The sequence below is a fragment of the Denticeps clupeoides genome, chromosome 14, assembly GCF_900700375.1.
Source record: "Denticeps clupeoides chromosome 14, fDenClu1.1, whole genome shotgun sequence".
NCBI lineage: Eukaryota > Metazoa > Chordata > Actinopteri > Clupeiformes > Denticipitidae > Denticeps > Denticeps clupeoides.
This window is the reverse complement of record NC_041720.1, coordinates 11,643,169-11,660,814: the sequence shown is the minus strand read 5'-3', so window position 1 is coordinate 11,660,814 and position 17,646 is coordinate 11,643,169. Positions and strand designations below refer to the sequence as shown.

The 17,646-nt window shown below is 40.4% G+C and overlaps 1 protein-coding gene across 1 annotated transcript; it reads right to left on the bottom strand.

Moving 5' to 3' along the window:
- Positions 1–4,719: 4,719 nt before the first annotated feature.
- prkg3 (protein kinase cGMP-dependent 3) lies at positions 4,720–16,080 on the bottom strand. Its single transcript, XM_028953267.1, has 22 exons — positions 15,746–16,080; positions 13,827–13,916; positions 13,619–13,681; positions 13,400–13,532; positions 13,151–13,317; positions 12,951–13,064; positions 12,141–12,246; positions 11,228–11,291; positions 10,768–10,845; positions 10,468–10,556; positions 9,948–10,013; positions 9,626–9,673; positions 8,143–8,187; positions 7,937–8,048; positions 6,828–6,964; positions 6,496–6,585; positions 6,267–6,408; positions 5,901–6,064; positions 5,471–5,587; positions 5,224–5,286; positions 5,035–5,110; positions 4,720–4,888 (listed from the first exon to the last, which is right to left on the bottom strand). The coding sequence occupies exons 2-22, from the start codon at positions 13,912–13,914 to the stop codon at positions 4,802–4,804; spliced, it is 2,049 nt and encodes a 682-aa protein (XP_028809100.1). The 5' UTR covers positions 13,915–13,916; positions 15,746–16,080; the 3' UTR covers positions 4,720–4,801.
- Positions 16,081–17,646: the final 1,566 nt, after the last annotated feature.

Genomic DNA, 17,646 nt, shown 5'->3' with positions numbered 1-17,646 from the left:
GGTTGATAGGATATGATAAACAGCAAGACCCCCTCTGTGCATTTACCCCCTACCTCAGTGTTGAATCTGTGTAATGTGCACATAAATCAGTTTCATTCTTTAGGGTAAGTGCCTGAAAATAATGCATTTCAAGAATGAAATTGTAACAGTACAGGACTAAATTATTATTAGTACATATTTTTTTACATTACTCCAACCTCTATGTTTATGTGTCATGTAAGGAAGCATCAAAGGATGAAACCTGTGTGATGGTAACTTGAGTTTTTTTAAATCTCTATTCAGATTGTATTTGTGTCTTATGTTGATTCCTCACATAGAATTTTCTGAACAAGGCAGGCAATGAGGCTGTAATATATGGAGAACAACGGCAGCTCAGCCTGTAACTAACTTAGACACTGATACACACATCGATAAAGAGAGTTATTTGCGTCGTTCAGTTCTTTATGGGCACTAAAATCTCCTCGTACAAAACATCTCTTCATCCAAACCCTCGGTGGTGCTCTAATAGCACATTAACTCTTTTTACATTAACATGAACTCTTTTTTTACATTAACATTTACAGTATTTATCAGACTGAGGATGAGGATGAATGCAAACATAAGTTATGAAAAATCGATGGGGGTGTGGGCTGAGGCGGATGCCCAGCGATGCGCCGTTGACCTTTCCACGACTTTGGAAAGCGCTGTGCAGGTGGTGCCAGTCGCAAGCGCCTCTGCTCCCCTCTTTTATGTAAGCGTGTCACCTGCGGCACAGATGAATGTAGATATGACCTTTTACTGGTCCAAAGTCTGTCAGCACTAACACACACGGATTTTGAAAAAGTTTATTTAGACAGGGTGATGCTCCGGATCAGATATTAGATACTATGGAACAGTGTTTTTTTTTTGTTTTTTTTTATTTTTTTATTCCATTTGGAATTCAGATGATCTGGTGGCAAATCTGTTCTCACAATGCAATCAGAAAGTATTCAGGCCGGCTTCAAAGGAAATCTTTTACACACAAAGGGATTTTTACATGGCCCTTTTTTCTATTACAGGATGCTTCAGGGTCAAATTCAAGTATTTACATGATTCAACACAAAACCATATTTTAGAATGATGTATTTGCAACACACATAGTCTATACAGCAATATAAAATAACATTCTGTCAGTTTCTGTAAAGACATGCGATAGTGCAAATAACCACACACTGCATGGCAGATGTTGTGGTTTTTACAAGAATAAATCAATGTGGCACAGGGCTCAATAACACTGTTATACAATTATGAGCTATATAGTGGATGTAAGGAGGTTAGAGTGCAAGTGCACTAGTTTTTGCATTGTGTTTGATATTTGTTAGTTTTCAGAAAAACATGCAATACATTTTGAAGTTGAACTTTCTTGTCATTTCAGCTATATACGTGTTAGACAGTACATAGTGAACCGGTGCTACGTGTAACATTTAAACAATGAAACATAGTTACATACTGACATAAAGTGCACGTGTGCGACACATACAAACTGGGCTACATAACGTGCAAACTAGTGAAATGAATAATAAATGTGCAAAGTGAAATAGTGCAAATATTGCTGGGCTAAATGGAATGGTACATTAATAGATAATACAGAGGTAGCATCTGTGTGTGTGGGGGGGGAGTCCCCTGTGGAAAGAAGCTATTGCAGAGTCTGGAAGTGAGGGCCTGAATGCTTCAGTACCTTTTTTCCGGATGGTAGGAGGGTGAAGAGTGCATGTGAGGGGTGTGTAGAGTGACTTTCCAGATGCAGTGCATGTTGTAAATGTCCGTTATGGAATCAAAAAGGATTCCGATGATCTTCTCAGCTGTCCTCACTATCCGTTGTAGGGTCTTGTGGTCCTGTTTGGTGCAGTTCCCAAACCAGACAGTGATGCAGCTGTCCAGAATGCTCTCAATAGTTCCTCTATAGAAGGTGGTGAGGATGGGTGGGGGGAGATGGGCTTTCCTCAGCCTCCGCAGGAAGTAAAGACGCAAGAAGTAAAGAGACTAGATTCCAAGACAACATTCACATGCAGTACAGTCCAAACTAGACGGCTGTAACTCACTCCTGCCTGGTCTTCCTCTTAGCACCACTCAACCTCTCCAGCTGATCCAGAACACTGCAGCACGACTTGTTTTCAACCTTTTCAAATTCTCCCACACCACTCCACTGCTGTGTTCCCTCCTCTGGCTTCCTGTAGCTGCCCACATCAGATTCAAAAGGATCTTCCTCCTTCCTCAGATTTCTCATCACTCCTCGCTCCGCACCTCGAGCTGTCCAATTCTCCACTGGTACCACCATCTCTCATGGTACTAGGAAAGCATTCATCTAGACTTTTCTCTGTCCTGGCTTCTAGGTGGTGGATTGAAGTTTCACTAGATGTTTGAACAGCTGAGTCACTTTTGTTATTTTTCAATTTAAGGATTCATGGACTGCACTCAATGTGGCGAGGAGGTTGCTATAGAAACAGCGTGTAGGGTTCTGCGTATGATATTCAGCGAGATTTTTGTGCTCTTCTCCCAGTTTGAATTTCCTCAGCACAGTGGTGATACTTTTGAAAGCTTTTAAAACTCCTTCTCAAGTGTTGGTGTAATATTTGATTTTAGTTCTTGTACCTTCAGATAATGTTCAAATAAAGCATGAAAAAAACACAATTTGTATGTAATTTGGTTTCATTTAAGTCACCAATGTCCTACAGATCATCTGAGGTTTCAATTAAATGCCAACAGAGCCTGTAGAAACCAAAAATATATGTCCAATACATTTCTGTACTTGATGAACATGTACAACATGAAAATGTTCAGGAAAAACTGCAAAATGTTTACAACATGAATTACTGCAGCATCATTATAGGTAATGCGTAGGTTGATGTTTTTAATATGTTGTGAACTATGATAAAATCATGTTATTCTCATTGGTTTTATGTTTGTCTTATCTTCTTGGAGAGTTTCTTTCAAGTTAATTTTTTGAGGCCATCTTTAGGTTCACATTTGGTTCATATTTGTGTTAAATTTTCATGACGTCATGTTTGACAACAAAAAAAAATGTAAGAACATTAAAAACACATGCAATGGGAATTCAAAGCTTGTGTAAGTGCATGAAAAATCATATTTAAAACACACCATATACTGTTTGTCTGCTACTATAAAATCTTACTGCAGTGCAATGAAAGAATGTAGAATATTGTTAATGGTTTTCACAAATTCTTACAGAAATACTGTTTTTCACAAAGTTTGCTGCTTCTGTTTTATGCCAATTTGTATATACTCCAGAATGTTATGAAGAGTGATCTGATGAATTGCAAAGTCCCTCTTTGCCATGAAAATAAACTTAATAAACTTAAACTTAAATGATTTTCCAGAGAAGAAAAGGTGAGCGCTACCATCAGTCCTGTCTCATGCCAACAGTAAAGCATCTTGAGACCAGGATGCTGTTTTTGTCGGAGTGCAGGACATGCTGTTTAGGTGGGTGTAGCTTTATTCAAATGAGGAGGAGATAGGCGGGACGAGGAGGAAAGCGCCCTATAGAAGTGAGCAGGACACGTTCACCAGCCACGTGGCGCAGTTTTTTCAGAAAAGAGTCTCACCTGACAGAACTAAAAAATACATTTGTGCTCACATTTGAGCAACTGCAATGCTTTACATGTTTTCAAGCCATGATGGTCGGTGGAGTTACTCTTTTTGGGGAGGGGTGGGAAATTCTCTGGCCAAACAAATCATGAGAAAGGGGGGGTAACCTTTCCCCTTATGACAACGTAAGGGGAGAAATTCCAGATCCGACCGTCTGAGCTGCCGCTCTCTGAACCGTGAAGCAGAATGACCGAAGCACTCCATAAAAAAAGCCACTACAGCACCACAGACAGGCGCGGGGAACTAGTATTAGTGTTAAAATAATCTCACAATGTGAAATTTTCATGATAGGGGATCTTTAAATCTCTGAGGAGAGTGAGAAGAGGGTTTCTACCCCTGATGTGTCTGACTGTTGATTGACAGGATCAAGCTGTATGATCTTCAGTGTCTTGAAAAAAAAAATTCACTGGTCAAGGGAGGACAACCAGTTTAAGGATACCTTCGAGAAACCAACGGTTTGAGGGCCATGCTACATTTATATTTACAGCATTTATCAGATGCCCTTATCCACTGCGACTTACAATCAGTAGTTACAGGGACAGTCCCCCCCTGGAGACACTGAGGGTTAATTGTCTTGCTCAGGGACTTGATGGTAGTAAGTGGGATTTGAACCTGGGACTTCTGGTTCATAGGCAAGTGTGTTGCCCACTAGGCTACTACCACCCAGGCTCTGTGCAGTGAAATCTTGTGTCAAGTGGATGTACATACCCCCTTCCTCAAGATTATTGCAGACCTTGTACGCTCCATGTTGCCCGAAGTCCCTGGATTTCTTTCTGTGGGATGTGCTGTGAAACCCTAAACAATGCGACACTGAATGCTTCGGAAAATGAAGTGTAACATCTGTCGTTCCACCGCCAAGCCCCCAGGGGGCGCACAACCCAACCCCTCTGCAATTGCACCCCAGGTCCAGCCCAAGTTCCTGATATGAAGTGAACATCAAACATGTGGTGTAGTGCAGATTCAGATTCCCTGACGATATTGAGAAGTGTGTATCAGATGTAATGGATAGAAAGTAGTGACAAAGGTGCAGTCATATACAAGGAACATTACTCAAGAAACTCAAAAGCACACCACACAGACAAGCAATGTACTCCCTTATTTTAACATCATCTTTTATTAATGGCAGGAAACAAAATGAAAAACTATTGTACCCAACAGAGGGCAAACAAGGAAGAATTCAGAAGTCTTGGTCCCATCCTGAGAATTCTGGGTCTGCTTGGGTTTTGTCGAAAGGAAAGCGGTCAAAGTTGATGTAGCATGGACCCTACAGAGCGAGCAGAGAACGCAAACAGTCATATGTTCACACGTGCAGACCCACCATGCTCCGAAACCAGCCTTTTCCTCAGCTCTAACCATTCCAACCTGCTCATTAATGTTGCCCCGTACGCCCCCGACGCCAGCAGAACTGACCTTTCGGATGAGTTTCACTGTCGGAGCATCCATCTGCCTCATTCGCAGCTTGTGCCAGTTTATACTGCTAAACCACCTGCACAGAACGGGAATGGGCAGGACATCAGCCTGCCTTTGCATGCTTGCGGATGCTAAATATTCCGTATACAGCATCACTTGTTGTATACAGTGAGCGGCTTTCATGGTTACCTGTGGTGTCGGACGTCTTTGATTCCATTCTTGGTGTTCCCCAACCTCTGGCCAGGTCGCTGTCTGCCAGTAAAAGGGAAAAAACATTAATTTAACCCCTAAACACTGCCACTTATGTTATTACACCTTTGTCACGTTTAAGGGGTAAAAAGGAGCCACTGCATTTGTAAATCATATAAATATACATACATACATACATACATATATATATATATATATACATATGGATTTATTTTACTGCTCCCACCTGCAGAGTTTGCTGATAAGTGACTTGGCTCCTTCATTCATGTTAGGGGGGAACTTCAGGACTCCATCCAAAATCTTCGAATAGATTTTCTGGGGCTCTGAGCTGGAGAACGGGGGGCTGGAAAACAAGACCAAGGTTATCATTAAAGCAACGCAGCACGTACACGTCTGCTTACCAGACCCACGGGTCTAAATCAAACAGCATACTCGGTGCATATTGACTGCAAGCAATATTGAGGGCTCACTACGCCCCCTGTTGACTAATGTTCATAACACAATCTGACTTGACATTCGTGACATTTTAGGGGTCTTCTAAAGAGCAAAGAAGAACTTGAAGATCAACAAAAAGTGTTATATACTTCACTAACATTTCTGAATCTTTCAAGAACTCTTTGCATGTTTCAAATTTCTGAACACTGAAGCCTTCCTACCTGCCCACTAGAAGCTCATATGCCAGAACCCCCAACGCCCAGAAATCTGCAGCAAAGTCGTGACCCTGGTTCTGAATGATCTCTGGGGCCATGTACTCAGGAGTGCCACAGAACGAATACGTCTTCGACCCCTTGGCCAGCTCCTTTGCAAATCCAAAATCCACCTGCAAATCAGATACCCAAAGCATGAAGGAGATGGAGTTGAAGTATAATGAACGGAAATATGAGAAAAATACGGCCAGAGTGGTGACTCAGATGAGGATGAAGGGCAATGTTCTCCATTGGGAAACGAGGATAAAAAGTTATATTGAGTGGATCCACTTTGAACAATAACTAATGACACTTCAAATTAATCTGCACGCCCACCAGCTTGACATAACCACGATGGTCCAGAACCAGGTTCTCTGGCTTTAGGTCCCTGTAGATGATGCTCTTCTTATGGAGGTAAGCATAGGCCTCCACCACGCAGGCGGTGCAGAATACAGCGACGGGCTCCTCAAAGCGGCCCCTGCCAAAACAGACAAATTTATTTCATGATTTAATGCTTCAGGTCCAAAACTGTGAAAAACATAAAAGCCAGGCATTAAAGTCTCACATTTCCTTCAGTTTGCTCCAGATCTCCCCTCCAGAGCAGAATTCCATGACCATGTAAATATAGCTGCTGTCTTTGAATGCAGCATGCAGCCTGCACGGGGACAATACAGCAGAGGTCAGATGCTGAAGAATTTCAGTCATTTCAATGCAGTCTGTTTGTTAACAAGCCCGGCAGAATAAAAGGGCCACTATCACAGCACCTCTGACTCCAGAGAATTAAAAACGCCGTTGTGTCTTCATCTCAGACAGAAACCTTTTCATTTCTCCAGGAATCAGGCCATTTTTATTTAGGTGGTGAAGATGTGGCCCAGTGCTGAACACACCCCTACCTACCTGACAATGAAGTCACACTGAAGGGACTGCATGATCCTCCGCTCAAACAGGACATGCTCCTGCTGTCGCTTGGAAACTATGAGCTTCTTGCTGACTTTCTTCATGGCAAAGTATTTCCCATGGTGCAATGTGGTTACCTTCAGTGCAAATAACAAACAAAATAAAACTGTGGTTCAGCTTTTTATACTCAGGGTTGAGCAAAATACTTGTAATGTATGCAGTATATTAGATTTTAAAATAAATGAATTAGGCATGTCACTTCAGCATTGCACTGCATATTTAACTAAATACACAAAGTGTTTAGGGTCATTTAGACATGTCCTTATTTTTTAAGGAGAATTTTTTCTTTTTATAAAAATTTGTCCAGACACTGTTCATGTAGTAAAAGACTCTGGTGGCTGTTAACAAACTGAATATCTTTATATTGAAAAAGTATTCTTTTTTATTATGTTTTATTAAAATGCAATTGTATTCTAAATTCTATACACCCAGTTAGGCAGTGGTGACCTGGCGGGTAAGAAATCACACCCGTAATCAGAAGGTTGCCACTGAGCAAAGCACCGTCCCCACACACTGCTCCCCGGGCACCTGTCATGGCTGCTCACCGAGGGTGATGGTTAAATACAGAGGACACGTTTCGTTGTGTCACCGTGTGCTGTGCTGCAGTGTTTCACAATCTCTTCACTTTCACTCAATACAGATGCTTATTTTTGTATGCTGAATCTCTATGACCGTCACTGCATTATTTAACACTACTTGACCACGATAATTTAATTCCAAGTGTGCCTGAACTCACCATTTTAGGTTTTTACAGGCAGGAGCAATTACATTTAGAGGCCAAAAAGATTTTGAAAGCTTCGCTGTAATCTGGATTTATGGTTTAGCATGTTAGCATGTTTCATGTGTGTATATTTTGAAGACAGTGAATAAAATGTCTTATAAAAATTGAATATAAACTATTGTATGTAAATGTAATAAGCATTAAGCTGTTTATTATTAATGTGCTTTTTTAATATGTTTTGCCTCTTATGTCTTTTTAGGTAAATAAACTCATAAAATAGAGTTCTTCCAAACATTTGCCCAGCTATAGTACTGTTCAGAATACACACCAGTTGAACACTTCCAAAGCCCCCTACACCCAGGGTGACGGGCTCCCCCTGATAGCGTCCTTCCTGGTACAGCACAGGGATGAGATCTTTCAGCTGAAGTGTGGTGCCAGGCCTGGGCCACAGGAAACATACAGGACATGTGGACCAAAGCTTGTCACCTACTTAATGATCATTTCGATGACAAAATCTAGGTGTAAGTTTCTTACTGGATCCTTTCTGGTTCTGATTCGTCCTCCAGAACACTTTGCCTGCTTAAAACAATGAGATAAAAGTAACACGAAGATGCTAACAGTGTCAAAATCATATAGTTTTAAACTTAATGCAATTAAACTTGCCATCAGTAGTTACAGGGACAGTCCTGCAGGAGCAAATCAGGGCCACGTGCCTTGCTCAGTCTGAGACTTTGTTGTCCTTCGCTTTATTTGTGTACCCACTAGGCTACAACCACCCTTTATTAGAGACATTTTTCACTGACATTGCCACCCCTAAGCCACTTAGTCGGGGCATCTATCTCAAAGACACATTTTAGTGACCATTGTCTGAATAATTGACCGTGGCAGTATGGGACTATGCTGGTTGTTGGGTTATTAATAGTTATGTGAACAATCTGGTTTCCTCAGTTCCGAAATCGATACTAAATCCTGGAGTATGGATATTGGCCCATCCCATTATTTAATGACACTGTCCTATTCTCTTACTTTTAAGAAAACTTGAGACCTAATTGTATTAAATACAAATTTCTATACTTGTAAGAAAATATAACAATTACATAAACTTATGCGTACACCTATTAAATACACAATATTAAAATAACAAAAACATATGTGTACCAGCTTTTCTGATTACAACATTAAAAATTTACAGGTCTTACAATTCCAGTACTAGAAAAAGTGGAAAATATGTCAGGAATTCAAATGTAATCAAACTATAAAAATTCAACAACAAACTATCGCAAACAAACATGATGAGTCCAAATGCAAAGTGATTATATAAACAAAATCAAGAATCAATTATTGCTTAGTGCAAAAAGGATCAGCAAATATCGATGTGAGACTCGAAGGGGGTTAGTAAGGTAGGCGTGGCTAACTCTGTCGCCGAGCACCACCCTTGCGATCGAACCACGTGATAACTATAACGCACTATTTCAGCACACAGACGGAAAAGTAGGTCTATAGGTATCACGTGCTGTTTCTACACTGCTGACGACAAGCTTAACATGCTAGCGGAGATATCTTGTCTAGAACTTTGATTCCCGCTGTCATTCGCAGGAATAACATCCTAGACCCAAACATGTCTACAGTGTAGTCTTTAACTCTGTGGCATGCAAGGTGGTAGTAGGGTGGTAGTAGCCTAGTGGGTAACACACTCGTCTATGAACCAGAGGACCCAGGTTCAAATCCCGCTTACTACCATTGTGTCCCTGAGCGAGACACTTAACCCTAAGTTTGTCCCTGTTACTCTGGATAAGGGCGTCTGATAAATGCTGTAAATGTAAATGCATGCTAGCAGCCACCCAGGCAAGGTTAACGACAGCAATATGCAATATGTTTGGAGGGAGCATGGGGCAAAAAATGATTGCCACTGGAGACCAGTGTCACTCGATTAGAGGTCCTAACACCTTTAAAGGGGATCTTTGAGTTTCTAAAGTGCCCAATAATCGCAAAGCCTTAACACAGATAATGAACTTACTCGTCATAAAGCTCCAGATTCTCAATTGGGATGGTTTCTTCAAAAACTCTGTTGGAATGGAGTAAAACAATATGAGATGACAGATTTGTCCTGGTCCAGGTGTTACAGCAGCTTTAAGACAAGATACAGTACAGGCCAAACATTTGGACACACCTTCTCATTCAATGTGTTTTGAATGAGAAGGTGTGAGGGGAGGGGGGGTTGTGTCCTTAAACCAATCACAGCTAATTATGCTGCTTGATGTATTTATCTGGTTCCAACAGAATGTACCGTAATGTTCTTTCTTATTATGTATGTGCTGCATAGTAAGTAGAACACTCACTCTTTGTCGATGCAGAAGCAAGTGACAGGACCCACTGCAGTGCATGTAGCTGTTCTCAGGATTTCACTGATGGGAAGTCAGAGCTTTTTAATTATCATGTGCTTCAAAAGAACATCAGGAGGTATTTAGCAGACATGCTGTATGGAGATCCAAGTGTCAGGTACTTATATCCACGCTGCATTTTGTCTATAGTAAAATATCCTTTTACATTTTTTACAGAAAAGAAATTATTCAAAATCAAAATTTCTTTTTTTTTTTTTTTTGCACCAAACTGACATGAGCATCCGCCATTTAGTGGACAGAATCTGTACTGTAAATCCACGAAAATTAAATTTGTCCACACAATGCATGTTGCTAATGTAAGAATGTAAAATACATAAAATGTATTTTGACATTTTTCTTCATACAATACAGATTCTGTGCACAATTAATTAATTTGGTGCCACAGATTGTTTTTGGTGCACGTAAATAAGCACTTGACACTTGGTCCCCAAAAGCACCAGGAATTGCCTGTAGTTACCGTATGAGAGCCAGCTCTCCAAAATGTTCACCCTGACCCAGTTTGCGGATGGGTTTCTGTTGCCCGTTCATTCTTTTAGTCACAAGGACCTGGACAACAAGGAGACCAGGACTTACTGTGTCAACTGTGTTCATTCAGAAAGCCTTTTGAATACAGTTTTGTCCTTTGCATATTCAAAATAACACTAGACCGACACCAGAATAACATTGGAAATCCATTGTAGCAGACAGATGGTTACCGGGTGACCCTGTATTGGATTCTGTGGATGGTTGTATGTATATAAGCAGTATCGACCCTCACCTCTCCCTTGAGGATGATGTAAAATGAGTTGCCCTCCTCTCCCTCCCGTACTATTACCTCACTGTCCTGGAATTTCACCTGCAGAACGAAGAATCAAACCATGAGATTATGAGACACGTTTATTTTTTCTCAGACTAGTACACTGACGTTCATTTCATTATATAAAAAATGTAGATTAAAAACACATAATTATTTTCTGTATGACATATTCAGACTTATAGTAATATAGATGTTGTTCATGATAATAGATGAAAGGTACATTGACAAACGTGATCATTGATCATTTTTGTTCTCAGTGCTTAAGATCCACCCTCCTCTTGTTTTTCAAACTGCTATTAAGATTATTCTTAACGACTTAATAAAGTGCCTGACCAAATATATATATATATATTTTATCAAGAAGACTAAATAGGCAAATAGAACATTAATTAGTAGATTAATTATTGATCACATAACTCACCTCCTCCATAGAGTCAATGATTTTAGAAAGCTGCAGGTCATTTAGGGCTTTCAGGGTCTGAGCCCTAGAATAGAACGGTAGGACTTTAGTGTATAAAATCATATATGTTTTCAGAGCACAATCTGTGACCCTCACTTAGCTAATGGTCAAGCTAATTTCCTTAAAACATCTACCAGACCACACCTCCCAGTTACCATTAGTATTTTTCTGTCCCTAATTAGAAGTAGTGTAAAAGTTACCTTGCGTGGCATGTAAAACGCATGTACTCCATTGTTCATGTGCAATAAGGCCATAAGTACAAATTACATTGGTCGCACAGATTATTCATCAAAGCAGGTAAATCACAATGGAAAGTAATGAACTGACCTAAAATATAGCGTCCAACGGGCAATCCATTTTCCAGGCCCATTGAAACCTATCTGAGAAGTGGCTACCCGTGTACACAATGAAATAATCATTTCATTAAAAATGATTGTTCTATTATTATCCTATAAAAATAGAAAGGTTGCTTGACTACAGTAAAGGATAGTATAAACCATGTTGGATAAACCATATTGTGTCCTTATACATATTATACATATTCATATTATATGTAGTCCTTATACTGTAGAGTGACCGATAGTTTGCATGTTTTCAGTGAGTCCTGAATGACAGGTGTAAATGTGTAAATTTCACTTGTTTTGAGTCAAATATCTTCCAACTGTTGCAAAGTCTCTCTTGTTTACTATTGTTAACCTCCCTTTATCTTTAATGTATTATGACCTCTCTGAGAGTCAAGCCAATATCTGTACTGTACGTTTAGTCATGGCTCTGCACTAATCCCACTCAGACTCCCACAAGGATAAAAGTCAATTGCTGACATTTTTCAAGACAACAATTTGCTTCCCATCTGCATGGGCATGCCGTGACTCACGTCTTTAAGAAGCCCAGCAGCTGTTCTCGTCTTTTCTTGGACTTGTTGGTCATGATGGCTCGGTATGTTTGCCTCTCGATGCACCATAACTTGACTGGGGTGACAGCTGCACAGATATGGAAGCTTTACAGTCATATAATAAGTGAAAGTGAAGTAATTGTCTTCGTGAAACACTGCAGCACAGCACACGGTGACCCAATGGACTGTGTCCTCTGCATTTAACCACCACCCTTGGTGAGCAGTGGGCAGCCATGACAGGCGCCCAGGGAGCAGTGTGTGGGGACGGTGCTTTGCTCAGTGGCACCTCAGTGGCACCTTCACTGCATGGCCTCACACCGCCAAGGTGGAGCTCTTGTATTGTACACTTGCGCAATCAATGGAAACACTCTCCCAACGGTGGGCGGAAATTAGTCTTTTTCAATACAACGCCGCTGTGTGCATTCTGTGACTTGGTAAAACGCATACATTTAGTAAACAAAATGAGTTTATGTTTTTTGATGCAATTCATTCTGAAGAGTTTTTATGAGATTTTGGCAATGAAATGATTTTCTATTCTTCATACAATACAGATTCTGTCCACAAAATGGCAGCTGCACAAAATGAATCACCACTTCTAACGAAATATAGTGATGACTTGGTTTTGTGTACAAAATGTGAGGGGGTTTCTCTTTCTGTGGAGGAAATGCCGCAAGGCGTAAGTTGATTTTGCCATTACATCAGTCATTTTGTGCACAGACACCATATGCACTTCAGACCCCATAAAGCACATGCTGTAACATGTCTTCCTGAAAAAATCATGCTGAGCCTCACCCCTGACAGATGCAGTTCGCTTGCAGTTGTAAAGAATTGCCAGCTCTCCGAACACATCTCCAGACGTCAGAGTTCTCAGGTCTCGTCCAGCCTGTGAGACCTTAAGTTCCCCAGCTAGAAGCAGCATTCAAAAGAAAGAGGAGGTTTCATGGTCACAGAAGCGCTCATGGAACCTGATATTGGGGTGTTAGGACACAAACCTGACACAATGTACATGCTGTCCCCTTCACTGCCTTCCACAATGATCTCATCCCCAGGAGCCCTGTCCAAAGTCACCAAGAGCTCCACCATCATGGTTATCTGCTCCTCATCCAGTCTCCGGAGGAAGTCGTTCCTCTGGATGGATCTCTTTATCTGCTCTGTCTCTCTGAGGGCACGGAGAAGACGCATCAAGAATAAGACCAACGGGCATTGGAGGGAGGTAAGAGCTGCATTGGTCAGTCAGTTACCCAGCGGTCTTTTTGACCCTGGTGACCTCCAAGATGTCTGGGATGGGCTCCGGCGCCATGACAGCGGCACGAATTTGCTGTACCTCCGGCACACTCTCATTGCTGCTTCTCTGGGAATTACTTTCTGGAGTTGCTACACAGCAAAAGTCAAGCTTTGACCCTTTTTTTTTTTTAACTCTTCAACTTTTTCAAAAAAAAGTAGAAGTTCTCAACTCTTACCAAGTTCATCAAAGTGGCTCTGCAGCTCCTGCACGAGCTTCTCCTTCTCCTGCAGTCGTCTCTCTGGAGAGAAGAAGATTAAAATCTCCCATGCACATCTCACATTTTAATTGCACCGACGTGGTACAACAAACGTACAAATGGAAGTAATTTCTGGCAGGTTGCTATAGCAATGACAAGGCAGACAAGGTCTCAGTGGCCAACTTACCAAGTTCTTGGTTATGGTTCTGGAGGTCCTTGTTCAGCTGGCATTGCTTTTTCAGTTTCTTCCTCAGTTTCTCCAGCTCAGCCTCCATGACTGGGAATCAGAGATGGCAAAAGAGCAAACAAACAAGAAAAAAAATGTTATGCACAAGGTGCCACAATTCAACGCATGGGCATTCAAATATTAACACGCTGGAGAGCTGAAAGGGGAGGCTTCAAGAAAAAGACAGACGCAGTTAGAGAGGAGTTAATGATTGGACGATATCAGAGAGTGTGGATCCTGCTGCGAATCGGAGCCCAGTAGGTCTCCAGCTGCCCAATGAATTATAAATGCGATTGACTGCAGGGGGCGCTACACTCATCAATTCCCTCTTTCAAGGCAGCCTCCACAGCGGGCCTACCTTCACCACACAAAAAAAAACAGATCTGTTCATATCCTCCACTTATTCTTATTTAATCATGTTCAGGCCTTCAGAATGCTGAAATTAATGTTCCATCCATTCCATCGATTATTATTTATTCTGGATAAGTAAAAATGTATTTTCCATTTTAATTAGGCCTATTGACTGGTAAAGGGGTAATGCATGCATGACACATGCCTTCAGAACAAACGCAGAAGCATAATCTCTTCCTTCCAAAACACTGTGCCACATCTGTGGCCGAGTCACATTTGTACAATGTGCTACTATGTTTTGGGACACGTGAAGCTAATTATGGGCCCTTCACCCTGGACATTGAACAGGGCTCGTGATTAGACAGTGGCGTGATGGTGATTGCTCTGCGGCCAGCGCAACTTCTATATGAATAGAACTGAGGGACTGGCACATGCACACATACACACACACTTATTAAAAAACAGTGGCTTAAACTATGGATTTGCACCAGTGCAATGCAAAAACTATTATTAAGTTATTTAAAAATAATGATGGACTTTATCATAATAATAACTTATCATCTGAAAAAAGTCTATTAGTGTCTTGAATTGTTGAATTAGTTAACAAACTTGAATTAGTGTCTCCAGATAATCATTCTGTGTAATGTAATTTATTGTCATGATAATGTGAATCTTTCTTAAAATAATGGTTTATTATCTCAAAATAGTCAGTTTGTATGTTGAAATAACAACTTAATTATTTAAATATGACTTATTGTCTCGAAATAATGACTTAATGGCAAACTACACAGTTATCACAGCATGCATTTAATTTTCTCAATATATTTTTATGTATAATATTATGTAAATATACAGTTAATTTCTCCTGGAATAAAATATTTTAAGAAATATTATAGTAGCCTAGTGGGTAAGGCTATGAACCAGAAGACCACAAAGTCACAGGTTCAAACCCCACGTACGACCATTGTGTCCTAGAGCAAGACATTTAACCCTTAGTGTCTCCCTGTAATAGTTGAAGAATATATATTATTTACATTTATCAGACGCCCTTATCCAGAGCGACTTACAATCAGTATTTTACAGGGACAGTCTCCCTGGAGCAACTTAGGGTTAAGTGTCTTGCTCAGGGACACAATGGTAGTAAGTGGGATTCGAACCCGGGTCTTCTGGTTCATAGGCGAGTGTGTTACCCACTAGGCTACTAACACATATATTATATGTGTATTACAGAACAGTCTTTAATTTGAAAAGCAAAGTGATTATTCTAAGAAAGTCTTAATCGTTGTCTTCCACAGTGGCGGAAATGGGTTTCCATATCAAACATAATCACACAAACCAATTGTGTCCATTTCACCAGTAGCACCTTTACAGCCCCTGCATTGCGGTAATCAAAGTGTCAAAGTGGAACATCTCAATGACTCTATGTAAACATTTGACTTCAATCTGTACAGCCACACATTATGTACCATGTTCTATATTATATTACAGCACCCAGACAACCTTAAAAATCATTTGGAATTTAAACATACCTGTATGAACTGATCCTTATACGGACAAAACAGAGTTCCTGCTAGAACTTCATGAGTTTTCACGACCATGTGCCAGTCCAGATATATGTGAGTGTGGGCTTTTGCGTTGGGTGTGAGAGACACAGTACTGACGCCTTGTGTGTCCCCTGTGGACTGAGAATCCCACACTTCGGCCGAGTTGTCAGCTGCCTGGCCCAGGTTCGTCCCTTTGGAATTGTCACCTCTTGAGTTCTGGTCTCTTAATCTCCTCCTGCTTGAGTCCAGCTCTGCTCGCGCTCGGTATTTTCATGTCTAGCTTCCTTGGTCATCCCAACCCACCTGCTGTGGCACTCGTCCTCTCTTTTCCTTATCAGCCAGTTTCACTGGCACAGATCATTAACCCTAGGTCCCTCCTTCTCAAAAAGAGAGAGAAGGTGTGAAAATGATAGCTGTTGCACAAAATTACAGGTCAACAGAGGTCAAGGACTCAACTTCCCTAAATAAACAAGGGAGTATGTGAACAGGTCCTCATACCATTTAATATTCGCTCATTTCTCCCACTTTTTATCTACACCAGTCCTGGTTTCAAATGACAAATGACTAGGATATCAGGGGAATATTTACTGTTTAGCAAGCTAGCAGCTTTCCAATTATTCCTGTAACACCACTGTGGACCTCAAAATCTACCATCGTTCCTGGTAGTTCCTGGATTGGTAGTGACTACTATAAAAACTTTTCAATGCCCTGTAAACGTCAGTGGTCATTACTGTCCAGGATTACCTGGGAGAGGGGCGTTGTTTCAGTGCCTTCGGTGGACACAGCCATGGTACTTCAGGGCAGGGAATATTATAAATATTAAAATCATTGAATACTTAGTGGTTTTCACAATATTTCGAAATTGAAATTGGGGCTGAATAATTAATAACTATTGTGTGGTAAGATCCCAGCACTATTTGAGGCTCCTTAAAAAATGTTTAATTTAATCAGAAAAAAAAAATCTATTGTAAGTGTATTGATTGCAAACAAACTGTAAAACTATGGACGAGGTCCAAGTTGTGCACTTCTGGAAAAATTCCTTGGAAGTGATTCCTTGGAAAAGTGTTGCAATATTTAGATATATTTATGTTTACAAGGTAAATTTGGAATATTCCTAAAATACCAAGGTGTACGCAATAAGCTGCATCTGTTCCTCCTATTTGCTATTTTCTTTTCTAAGAAAACCTGTATACTTACACCCAAAAACACCATTTTTTTGCAATTCCTATTGTTTTGTATCCATCTGAGTACCAGTTTAGTATTTTTGTCTTTTTAATGTCTGTTTCGTGTATTTTAGCCCTATATTTTCAAAAGAAAAATGCTTACATATATCTGAATTTAAGGCACACATCACACAAATTCATTCCCTCTTTCTATACTAAATAATAATTAAAAATAAGTATGTTCTCAGTGTGTTGTTTTACCATCCAACAGTCAGAATGCAGACAGGACAGAAAATGTAAATGTTATTTTAATAAATATGCATTCTAAAATACTTTACCATCGATGGTACATGAAGTGGCTCATTAACCCTGATTGAACAAATAAAAAAAAATTACAGCTCACCATTTTTCTAATTGGTTACCTCAGTAGACCTTCATCGTCACAGAAGAACCAATACCTTAGGGCTCAGAAAGAGACTGGGTTAATGTTTAAAACCCTAGCAGTTAATCAATATCCAGCTAAATGAACTTTATGATGGCTTGAGATCATATAAAATTGTTCTCTGTGGGTATGTTGCGGATTACAGGTCTACAGAAACAAGAAGTAATAAAAAGGTCATGGGGCAGTAAAATAAGATGTACAAAAAACTGGTGTAGGGAGTACACCACCACATCTGAGGAAAAGGAAACCACACCCATGGAACACCTATTTTTAGTCTTTTA

Coding starts and splice junctions, on each gene's coding strand:
- prkg3 (XM_028953267.1), bottom strand. CDS start 13,914: ATGGAGGCTGAGCTGGAGAAACTGAGGAAGAAACTGAAAAAGCAATGC. Junction 10,557..10,767: donor ACATCATCCTCAAGGGAGAG/GTGAGGGTCGAT, acceptor CTTGTTGTCCAG/GTCCTTGTGACTAAAAGAAT. Junction 9,674..9,947: donor TGCTTCTGCATCGACAAAGA/GTGAGTGTTCTA, acceptor CCATTCCAACAG/AGTTTTTGAAGAAACCATCC.